This window comes from Adiantum capillus-veneris, chromosome 6 (assembly GCF_014529385.1).
Source record: "Adiantum capillus-veneris isolate H3 chromosome 6, ASM1452938v2, whole genome shotgun sequence".
Taxonomy (NCBI): domain Eukaryota; kingdom Viridiplantae; phylum Streptophyta; class Polypodiopsida; order Polypodiales; family Pteridaceae; genus Adiantum; species Adiantum capillus-veneris.
This window is the reverse complement of record NC_140936.1, coordinates 28,277,744-28,290,196: the sequence shown is the minus strand read 5'-3', so window position 1 is coordinate 28,290,196 and position 12,453 is coordinate 28,277,744. Positions and strand designations below refer to the sequence as shown.

Here is a 12,453-nt window from a genome sequence, read left to right as displayed (position 1 = left end):
GGAGCCACCGGCTTGAGAGGTGTGTGCCACTCTGCTGATATAGCCTTGTTGATGTCCTGACACATGCTCTATACCCCCCTCATCTACAGAGCTAGATGCTCTGACTCTCCTCAGTAACTGCAACCAGTTTCCCAAGGTGCGGGCTGGACCATCTGCCATGGGAACCCATGAGACATGGGGTCTACTGCCAACCCCATGTGACCTCGTTGTGTATTGACCAACAGGTTCCATGTAAGAGGTTGCCTCAAGCTGTAGCAGGGCTACAGTGTCACTGGCACAAGACAAGCAGTTAGTTGCAGTTGGGGTTGGAGTTCACACTAGACAGACTTTGGCCTGGGCAATGACACATGGCAAGTGATATGGATGGTGGTCAAGTGGACACCGTGGCCCTCTGAGCACCACCACCTCAGTTTGGAGATAGGCTTAGCTGGATTGGATATCTGCTAGCCGTTTGTGGTTCTTAGGAGATACACGTGTGGTTGGTGGGAGTCGTTGGACACTCTATCATCAGGTACTTTTTATGTGGTCAGTAGTTTGAGTCTATTATCTTGAGTTCACGCACATCACGTCTTCACGTTTTCCCTGCACAACTCAGCCTCGACACCCCCATTGTACCATGAGTCCGGGCTGGAGCTGAGTGTGCTGCCATGCTAGAGTCTGTATTGGTTTCTTTGAGTTAGTCAATGTTCATACTGTTCAGGTTTCAGCTTGCTGTTGTTCTTCTGTTCTTCATTGCCTTCTGTGTTTCCATTCTGTGGAGTGAGATCTCACGCACACTACACTGAGGAGCACCCACTATAGAGAGCACGACACATTATCTCCACTATAGGTGCTCTCATTTTTGGCACGCCCGATGGGACCTCAACTGAAATCTCACTCCGTGTAGAGAGCAAAGTCAAGTCGAGGAGCTGTTGGGTTTCAGCTCTCTACCTGTCTTGCTCTATTGGGTTCGACTGGGTCGGCTTTGTCTTAGTTCTAGACCTGCTGATCTAGTCTCTCGTCTTGGTCTAGTCTCTTTGGTCTAGGTACACCCAAGTGGTCCAGTTACTCGCCTTGGTCTAGTCTCTCTCGTCCAGGTCCAGCCAAGTGGTCCAATCTCTCTCTCGCCTTGCTCTAGTGGCGATTGGACCAGTTTTCAGCAAATTAAGGTCTTCATGCCCAAAGCTTGGGTGGGCTTTTGGTTACTGCATGACACATACAAGGCAGTCAAAAGAGCGACAAAGCCCACTACTAAGTCCTTTGAAGTATTACCACAGGAAGCGTCAACCCTTCGTGCCAAATAGAAGTACACCAGCCCCATTACCCCTACCTTCCCCTGCAGCTACCTCCAGTCCCTCAACCAGTTCTACACCTCCCAACTCACCCCCACCAATAAAGTTCTCATCCCCTGTGTTACACAATCGCCTGCACAAACAGCAATGGAGGAGCTTACAAGCGTCCTGGCTAAGGTGAGCATCAAGTTCCCGACTTTCAAAGGTCTCTCTACAAAGGATGCCGATGACCATGCTCGAAGGTTTGTTTCTCTCTGTAGAGGTTGAGGCCTCAACCGCGAAGACGCCTACTTAGTACTCTTCCCATCTACCTTGGATGGCTTAGCAGACAAGTGGTACAGTCAGTTTGCAGAAAACCACTTTACTACTTGAGAAAACAATTATGTGAAGCTTTCAGACCGAGGACTTCCAAGAAAAGGTTCTGGATGAGTTAGCCAACCTAATGCTTCAGCCCAAAGAGACTTTTGCAGAGCTCATGACCATAACAAAGTCTTTGGTCGCCAAGCTTCCTCAGCAGCCGAGTGAATTCATGGTTAAGAAGTGGGTAGAGAAGGCTCTTCCCAAAACGTCTCAGCAAAAACTGCGGGAGAGTCTCCAACCTGACACCACCCTAGAGGAGTTTGTTGCAGTTGCTACTCGGACAGAAGAAACCACCTCTGTACATTTAGAAAGTCCCTCTGATCCTTTGACGTCTTTACGTAGAGAACTGGAAGCTTTGAAGTTACAACGAGCTCTTCAAGAAGAGAGATCATTCTCTCTTCGGTAGGAGAAGCTTCCACAGCAAGAAGCTTTGGACAATCTCAAGCGCGAGCTGGAGGAGCTCAAAGCTCATTAGGAGACTAAAGCTATGGTTTGGTGTTCCTCCTGTCGTTCTTCCGGGCATCCTCCGCAAGAATGTCCGCTCCGAACTTACTGTCACTTCTGTAAGAAGTCCGGCCATGATGACAAGGAGTGCTACTATCTGAAGGGACTAGAAAACCTACAACAGAGCCTCACCCCGACGTTTCAACAAAGGAGGAGCTCCTACATCCCATATGGTCTCTCCTTATGGTCAACCAAACCAGATGCCACCCTTACTAACAACCCCTCCTATGCCAATGATGCATGCAAAGCACCTTTCCATCTCAAAGTTTTTATCATGCTAGTGCCCCCGCAGGTCCTCAACCATAGTTACCGGGGAACGCCCCCTAGCCCCCGTTCCGGCGTTCCGGGGGGGCAGTTCCCTTCCCGAATGTTCCGAAACGTTTGACGTTCCGGGTGGCCAGTGCAAACCGGAACGGCCGTTCCGGAACGTTCCGAACGCCCCCAAAACGTTCCGGAATGCCCTTGGAACGGCCAACGGCTACAAACAAATTTGGCAAAAATTGAAAAAATTGAAGTAAATGTTTGGGCTTCTTTTTGAAGTGTGCAAAGCCTCAAGGACTCATAAAATGCACCCCCCTCCCCCTTTCTCTCCACAAGCTAATCCTCAAGGCTCAAGCTCTCTCCCTCTCACACTCTCAAGATCTCTCCCTCTCAAGACTCACTCTCTCAAGGCTCAAGGCTTTAAGCCTTCAAGCTCTCTTCCTCTCCCTCCCACTCTCTCAAATCTCTCCCTCTCCCTCTCACTCTCTCGAGTCTCTCTCTCTCTCTCTCTCTCTCTCACATCATCTAGTCATAGCAAGATTGAATGGTCTTCAAAACGAGTTTTTTGTGAGTATTAGAGTCAAAGCACTCTAATACTCCTTGTATTTAAACACAAGAAGCTAAAAAATGCACTATTTGGGTGTTTTTTATACCTCCCGTTCCGCGCCGTTCCCGTTCCGAACCCCTAGCCGTTCCCCCGTTCCGTGGGGATCCCGTCGCCATTCCCGTTCCACGTTCCGGGTAACTATGTCCTCAACGCTTCTACACCTCAGCTACCAACCCCATGCAGCAAGAGCGGAGACCACCTCGCCTATCCAATCGCCGCATACTATGCTATAGGTGTGGGGACTATGGACATTACCAGAGCAAGTGTCCCCTACCTGAAGGATCTCCGCCTTGCCGCCATTGCCCCGAGGCTAAAGATCATTACAGTAAAGGTTGTCCCAAGCAACGCGCCTCCACGTCTTCAAAACCCTAGTCCAAACCAACAAGAGTTTACATTTCCGAAGATCAACCCGATTGCAATAAGCACCATTCCTCAACCATCACCTGCTACACATGTGGTTACCCCTAAGGATAAGGCGCAACAAGCGGAGTCGTCCGCTGGTGTCCTCACTAGGCACAACGAGCAGCCCTAGGCCTCAATCTTCCTAAAACTCCACCTTCTCCAATTCGTTCTCAACAACATAGTCCAACTGCCACATCTGACTCGCCATCCCCTGGTGCCAACCGACCGACCTCTATGCTATCTGAGATTGATGGGGCCTTCTTGGAAGCAATAGCTGACTTGCAGCAAATCAAAGCCCCCGAGCCAGCTTTGCCCAAAAGTGTGAAACTTACAGCAGAGACCATCTTGAAGAACACCTTTCAACAAGTCTCCCTTTACGACATGCTAAAGCTGGATGCAAATCTTCGAAGTGACACTCATTCAATCTCTGTACCCGAGTGTAGGGTCCTGTGGCGGGCACCTCCTGGTGCAACCCTCTGAGTCCTCTGCCTCTCTCACTGATTACAAGAGTCCCCGTCTAACTGTGTCTACTTGGGGCAACAATTTTCAGGTGTCATAGTTGATGGGGGATCTGGTATCAATCTCGTGCCTGAATTCACTATGCTGGCATTAGGTCTCCAACCTACTATGCCCGCCCCATTCACAGTGACTTTGGTTGACCAAAGAATTGTTTATCCTCTATGCATAGTCGACAAGGTGCAATTGCAAGTGCAAGACTTTACATTTAGTCTGAATTTTGTGGTGGTTCGACTTCCACAGGTTGAGGGCGGCTTCCCTTTGCTTATTGGCAGACCATGGTTGCGGCACACTAAAGCACTTCAATGCAGCTTACAAGCGACATTTCCCTTCTATGGCAGAAATCTGCTGAGGAGAAGGCTTGACCTCTAAGCCTAGGAGGTCGTCTAGGCTCAATCCCCATTGCGGCAATCTTGTACTTTAGATTGCCCTAGGACTTTTATCTTTTGGTGATACCATTTATGGTTGAATCTCTATTGTATTACTTTGATATAATTTTACCTTAGGGTATGTGCCCTTGAGGTGATTTTTTAATGGAAATATTTTCTTTTCTATAAAAAAAAAAGCACCAAAGTCATCTGTTATAATTATATGATGCTTAAAAGCATATCCATAGTCAACTGCTTTAATAAACTCGCTCCCAAAATGCTTTCCCAGCATAAAATCACTACGTGTTTTCTAAACACTCCCGTAATCTGCTCCACATTTTGTGCCATAAATCACAGACGCCAGCTCAGATTTGGGTCCCTTGAGCTGCAGCTGCCTCTAGTCAAATTGTGCCTGTAAGTGGCCATTCAGGCTAGAACCACGCCATCAAGCTGTGACACTCAAATAAAAGTATGATAATCCTTGGCCTTGAGCCCTCACCGAAATTTCCAAATAGCTACTTAATGGATTGCTATAGAATCTGTAATCTACAGCATGCAAAGCAAGAAAGCTCCTGGCAATGGTTAGTTTGGCTGTGTACTCAAAATTCGCTAATCCGTCAATTTTGTTTTGAGACACATATCAAGTGTACACTGTACGTTACGAGATCTTGAGCCACTTTGGCCCAGGTAACAAGCTTTACCTTCCCCATTGCTAATACCCTGGGTGTTTACACGATTATTTTCGTCATTTTATTCGGTACTGTAACCAAGCTGACATACTGTCGCATAAGGATATGTAAAGCTCGGCCTCCTATGTCATTTTGACCTCTCTTAAAACGAGACTACAACTGCACACCTCAAAGAGCACCACAACCTTCAAGAAAAAACATTTCTTTAATGTCTCCAATGCGACAATGTCGTGAAGCTGATTTTACCTTAGTTGCTGTAAACCAAACCATAGGCAGTAAAGATACTTGTTCCTAAAGGTGGACGACGGAATATTTTTGTCAAATGCTTGCTGGTAGATTCCTAGATCAAAGACATTTGGATCTTTGCAATTTGAATAGACCTGTGTATTGGCATGCCAGATTTGCCTCTGAGCAACATCAAAAGCACCACTGCAGTAAAGATAATCAAGCCGGCAAGGCCCGGCTCCTAGTGGAGAAGCACTGGTATTCCTACATTGCTGCCGCCAGCATGTATCTTTACGTTCAATCGACAAAAAATACCAGCAAGCTCCAAGAAACTGTACAAAAGAAAATTCAAAACCACAGATCAGAGATTCCCCACCCATACAGCTTTGCACACAATAGTGTGTCACGTCATCTGAGAATCGCCTTTTAGTGCTGTGACTGCTCAAACTCTGTTTCTGCTCAAACTATTTTTTTTCTTTTTCTTTTTCGGAGATTTAAAATTTTGAATCATTAAAAGTGCTTTTCCATGCTGATGAAATAAGACCAAGAGACTCTAGAACGGACACATAACCACTTCTTTGAGATTCTTTGAGATTATTTTTACTCAGCAATCAGTCAATGAGAGCCCTGGTGAAGATGAGAGAATCAAACAAGAAAACAACGAGCCAACAAACAAAACTCACTTGACTGGCAAGAATGTAAAGCCCCAAATTGTATGCAGCACCTGCCCATGCTGTTTCTGTTATCACACCAGCAGTTTTCACGATTTGTGAAGTTAATGGAAAGATCAAGTACAATCTTGGGATAAACTGGAAAAATATGATATAGCGAAGTGCATTCTTTATATGGTATGCCTTTGGGCCATTTGTAGATGGAACAATAATCCATATAACCACCTGCAGGACCACAATAGATCATTGAGAAACAGCAAAAAGCCATGCAAAACCATATGTGGTCACTAAGCTAATCAGCACCATATATGACCAACATAAACAAATTCTGCTCAGAAAGAAAGAAAGAAAGATGTATTAATGTCACTTGAAGACCAACATGACCCACGAGACAAGGAAAAGGTACAACTGATTATACCTCTCATCATAAAGCGCCACAAAATTGGAGCATCGTTTTACCTCAATACCTACTAGAATCAAAAAGAGAAAAACAAACGACATGCACAAACTGTATGCAAGTCAAATCTGAAAATGCGGAAGGATTACCATGTAGTTACAATTCTCCCAACTTCATCAAAGAGGTACAAAAAAGATCGAAAGGGAGCAAAGGGCTAGCAAATTCTAGGTAGCTGTATCACACTACATGGAAAGAAACCTAAATTAGAAAGTGTCAACGTCTTTCACCATGCTGCTTTATTTTGAATAGCATGCACACTCTTGGCAACTAGTTGTCATAAAATTAAATGACCACTACTGAGGCAGTTTTCTGTTGCGGTTAGCCAACAAGTGCTTGGCTCATGAGATATTCACTCATCATGTCTGGATGCCTGCAAATGCCGACTAAACTGATTTTCACCTACAGGTAAAAAAATACCTTCACGTGTGTTGCAAGACCATCACTAAACGTACAAAATCGCATCGTAGCAGCCTTGAAGATCTTCTACGATTCATCATTGTGCATCTTTCTTGAACCCTTGAAAGGCATTTTTCAAAAGCCTTGTAGCAGCATTTCTGCGCGTGCAACTTTTTCTATCAGAATTATGGGTTCTTTACGTGTCAAATGGTAATCTACTTGTCTCCTTAAACCCTTTTCTATCGCTCTAGAGTCTACAGCCATGCAAGATCTCAACAGGTTAGACAGGCTGCAAGGAAGAAGATCAGTTCTCATTCTGTATCAGCATGTGCAAACCCTATGTCTAGAAGTATGTGATCTCTTGTGTTGAAATCACTCAAGCCACATGATATGAAAACTTGCTTTCCTTGAATCCGTTGCAGAGGAGTTTGACGAAAGGAAAATCCGTTTTTCACTTCCCTTGAGCCCTGAAAGTCTGGTGATAGCCATGCAGGCCTTAAAGGTTCCGACACGCCCCTTTCTAGAAACAACCTATGCCTTTGTAAGACAACATGAAATTTTGAATGTTACTGTTCCAAAGACATTGCTAGATCAATAAAGTGCCATTGGACACCCTTGCATGACAAGACCCCCAGGGAACAAGGACCATGTTTGTATAAATACTTAAGAAGACAAATATTGAATTCTAGCAAAGTAGTTGATACTCAGGGCCTCAGACAAATCTCAAAACCTTGAAACTTGAACAATGATGAATTTCAAGCACACTGAAACAGCTATTGTAAAGGCTGTAGACAAGAATGAAGATACCTGTGGAATGGGAAGAACCGCAACAAGGTCCAGCCAAAAATCTCTCAGCAAATAACGTTTTGCTATTTTCCTGGAATCAATAACCAGTTCTCCTCTGCCAAACACTCGAGATGCTGGCGCCACATATGCTGTTCGGAACTGAAGAGCCATATGCAAAAGATAGAAGGTATCTGTGATGCTGCGAAGAACTGTTATGACCACTTGCAATTTTCTGTCTAGTTTGATGCAATCATCATCACTAATGGCAGGTAAGAAGAAGAAGAGAGGATCCAGAATCAAGGCCAATAGGCAGGAGAGCAAAAATATTTTGTTCCACTGCTGCACAAATTGGCTGTTTGGATCGAGGACCTTTCTTTCAGAGGCCTTGTGATCCTCTGCAAAGACCTTGGTCACTCCCTTCCCAATAGACTTCCCAAAGCTGAGCAAGCCATCAGAGCCCCTTCTTAAAGATTTGGTCAAAGAAACTGTCCTCTTTGATCTACTGCTACCCTGGTTGTATCCATATGGTGCATCATGATTCGCATATTGACCATCTTGGTACCTATAAGAATACAAACTTTGATCGTAACCTCGTCCTTGTACCTTCTGAGGGGAAAGCAAACTTTTGATCTAATATGAAATACCTCCTCCCAATCTCTTCAAGAAGAAAAGGAAGCAGAGAAGGGCTTTTTTTGAGTTCCACAAATAAAATCATCAATTCAAATAAGGACCACTTGAGCAGCCATTACAAAAACCATGAAGTACTTAGATGCACCCTTGGCAACTGTAAGAAAAATCTGAAGTTGACATTGCCAATTTAAGAGACCCTCAGCATACTTGACATTGCAACAAGCAATAGGGTTATACTTCCTTGCTAAGGCTGTCTTGAATATTTTAGTACTAGTTTTGTAAGATGAAACAGATTTCAATAAAAACATTCAGGGAACAAAAGGCCCTGCCAAGGCCTTATCATAAACTGACCAATAAGAAGACAACAACCCTAGTGCATCCCCTCATAGAGCAACTCCAGTCTCTGTAAATCACCAAAAATGGATCCCTTGGAGAGAAAAAAGAGAAATTACACAGGAAAAAACAACTCTACATGCTCAATGATGACATTCAGAAAGAGAGAGAAAGCTGGAAAGTCATCAAAATCCTTTTATGAGAGAAGCAACCTCTTGTTCTTCACATACGGAAGCAGCAGAAGGCCAGGAGTGGACGCCATTAAGCACAGAGGATCGATGGAATCAAAACTTATGACAGCACAACACACAGGAGAATACACCAGTGATGGAAACACCATTGAGACAGACAAGCATTGGTAGATGCTCCTCGTCAGATTTTTGAGGAGACAGCAGGACCAGTAATTTGGACACTCGTTCACAATGAGATTTCTCCTGATAAACCCGCTATACCTATGGCCATTTTGTCATGTGTTGAATCACAAAAGACCATGTGCCATTCTCCACAATAGTATCAACCAATTCTCTCATAAAAAAGAAAGCATGCTCCTCAACACATATGTACAACCAAAGCATAATTTTCTGATGGATAAGATGCATGCCGAGAGGCCGAGCAAGCACGACCAGACAAAAGTGGATCCAATTTACTGTCACGCAGAACTCGCATCAGTCATTTTGGCATATTCTAGCCTGCTTATTTTTTTGTGCTCTCCTCATCAAGTACACTGCATGCATTTCCATTGGTAAGAGGCTAATCTGTTGACTTTTTGACAATCACTTAGTCTGATTTTCTGCCTCATGATGCTCTACATGTGAGTTTACACCACCATAAAGGACAAATGAACACATGCACTTCAGTGCATGCTCACTACTGCATAGATGTGAAAGAGAGCTTTGCAAGTTTTGACAGTTTGGGCATTTACATAACAATGCCATTTCTCTTACAAAAATTTCTTTAAGGAGATCAAATTTGCCATAAGAGAGAACAGTTTTAGTCCTTAGAAGAATGTGAACATCGAGTAGTATCCATGCCTGTTGATGCACACAAACACACAACACACATTAAAAAAACAAATTTTTGCTTCCATGCAAACATCAAACACTCCTGATTGGCATGCGCCACAACATACACTATTGTATACAGAATAGCTCCACAAACATACTGAATCTTAACAAAAGCAACCATTGGTAACATAAGCATGCTTTATGCATCTGAGAGTGCAAGTCAGTGTGCATAGAACGCTACAGATTAATGAATTATAGCAAAAAAATAGTGTATGAACTAGCTAAAATTAGTGAAATTCCTATTACTAATTGGTCAAACTAGTGTGTACATTCAGGCTCGCTGCTGCTGCTGCCCGCACCCCCCCCCCCCCCCCTCGCATCACTGCCCTCACCTCCCCACCTGTTCTCAGCGTGCTGCCCCCCACCCACTCTTGCAGCATCCCGCCAGCCTCCCCCCCTCTCGCGCTGCCTGCAGCAAACCCCCCCCCCCCCCCCCCCCCCCCCCCCCACGCTCGCATCGCGCTGCCTGCAGCATCCCGCCAGCCCCTCCCTCGCTCGCCTCGCGGCCCTCTCACCTTGCTCACCCGTCCCCTTCTCCCTCTTCGCGTCGTCAACCGCCCTGCTCACTCGCTTCACCTCGCATTCAGTGACGCCCTCGACCACCTTCTCCGCAGCAGACACAGATGGAAAATACTGCTTCGCCACAGAGGGACTCCATTGCAGCCCCCTCGCCCGACCCCGCAGAACCCACCATCCGACTTGCACTTTCGCCGACAGAGCAAGCGAGCTTAGAGGCAGAGGTGGCGCGCCTTCGCGCCTTCAGGCCACCTCTGTTATTTGCAAGATTCTCGGCACTAGAGCCAGCAAAGGGGAGGTACGCGATCTCCTTCAAGCCCCCCTTCTCGCAGAGGTGAGTAAGATCCTCGATGTACCAGATAGAGTTTGAGACCCCCGAGATGGCGTCCAAGGTCATTGTTGTTAGGTGCAGCGGAATGATTGTTTGCGCTTTGCTCAAGGTTCCTTTTGTTCTTATGGAAGGGAGAGCCTTCCGTTCTTAATGAGAGAATGCTATGATCACAAACAAAGTGAATGGACACTATGCGTGCAAGTGAATGAGACTGAGAGATAGAGAGAGAAGAGAGATACGACACCAGAGACGTTGTAAAACCCTCCTCCGAAGGCCCCACTCTCGTCGGCGAGAGTGGTCTACTTTTTGATTGCACAATCTGGTACAAATGGTATGCATGAGACTGATGCAAGTCTAGGCTATGTCGACGATGACAACGGTGACGACGGTGACGACGACGACGACTTTAGGGCTGAAATCTGTGGTCTTCTATCTGCTGAATTTCGGGGCTGTTTCGGTGGCTGAAAATGACTGTTTTGGCTTCGTTTTCGAGGGCTGAATTTAGGGATCCTCTACAACCAACTAGGGCTGAATCTGCTGTCGTGTCTAATGCTGAAAACGCTGCTGTATCTGCTTCAAATCAGGCTGAATATGAAAACGCTGGCAGCATAGGGTAGCAGTAGCAAAAACGCTAGGCCAATCTGGTACTGCTGGTAGTGTTTGTGAAAAACGCTGGTGGTTCTCGGTCTGCTGGCGATCAAGGAATGGCTGAAAACGCCAAGGCTGTGGGGTGCTGATGGTATGCAAAAACGCCAGGGCTAGGTGTTGGTGGAGAACAGAACGCTAGGCTGAATGTGGCGATGCTGAGGGTACAGCGGGGTTCCTGATGAGAAGGTACCTGTTGAGCATGTGCTCCTGCTCCCTGTTCTGCCATTTAGTGCTAACTTGGGTTTGCTTATATATTAACTTAGCAAAATTGCCCTACCTACTTTTGTTGGAAAGTCACTTAAAAATAATAAGTGAAAAATACCAAAAATAGGGAAAATAGGCTAAATGCACTGGAAAATTTCCCTAACTGAATCTGATGGATTCTGAAGGGAATACTGATGATCGTGCTGCGTGCAACCAGAGGATATGCATCTACACTAAGTGACCGGGCATACACGGTCTAGGAATAGACTCACAAAAGTGCCAGATCACTTCTAAATCTAGACTGACTGGACTGACTGAACCCTGATCATACTGTAGCTTGTCCACGGACACATAGGGCTGGATGTGTCACGTGACATCCCCTCCTTTTCAAAGTGAGGTACTGGTACCGAACTGCATGGCATCGAGGGAGATCGCCAATAGCATTGGGAATCCTGGAAGGGACTCTTCGCCGGCCCACTCTGATGTGCGGGTCGTGCGGTACTTGAACTTCATAAAGGTCTGCAACGCTTGCTTCTTTGGGCCGCGTCGAAAGCGACACAAAGTCTTTTGTGGATCCTTTAATGCTTCAACTTCGTCGAGAGTCGTGTTTCTTCCATCTTCAAGAATCTCCATGGTTGATAATTCCTGAAACCACTTCCAACACAAAAACATGAACATACCCATTCCATGTAAAGTGAGTGAAAAAAACCTTGTCTTCGCTAAAGACTGTGTATGCAATGTAGATGAACATAGAGACGGAGTGACAACCCGTTCACCACACACACGCAAACAATGAGATCGAATCTTTCTCTTATGATCTAGAGCGATCAACTAAGGCAATTCACAACGGAAATGCCATGCTTGGTGCTCATACTTTCATGTGCTCTTTCTACAAATGTGTCATGCCAAGGAAGAGACATGGAACGTGACTTCCTTACATACATACTTTTCAGCTTTTCATGAAAAATCCTCATACATTCGTGCTCATCCATGAGAGAAACGTGCTCAACATACAATATGTCATTCCTAGGAAAAGGGATCACATAAAGACGATGACTAAAATACACGAAACGATCACGAATGAAACACTCGAACAATGCGTGCGTATCAATCATGCGAACACATAATACTGAGGGTTCTTTGGACCTAGGCTCGAGAGCCAAGATCGATCCTTCGTGATTGATCGAATCTGCAACGAGGTTAGCTTCGCTAGA

General features: G+C 45.5%; 1 protein-coding gene across 1 annotated transcript in view; it reads right to left on the bottom strand.

Annotated features, from left to right (window-relative positions):
- Positions 1 to 12,453, bottom strand: part of LOC147455282 (protein CNGC15b-like) — a 50,176-nt gene that overhangs the window by 14,366 nt on the left and 23,357 nt on the right. The window contains exons 2-4 of the mRNA XM_086514099.1: positions 7,535 to 8,075; positions 5,887 to 6,099; positions 5,225 to 5,535 (exon numbers count right to left, since the gene is read on the bottom strand). Coding sequence (XP_086370225.1) covers positions 5,225 to 5,535; positions 5,887 to 6,099; positions 7,535 to 8,075 — 1,065 coding nt within the window. The remainder of the gene's footprint in view (positions 1 to 5,224; positions 5,536 to 5,886; positions 6,100 to 7,534; positions 8,076 to 12,453) is intronic.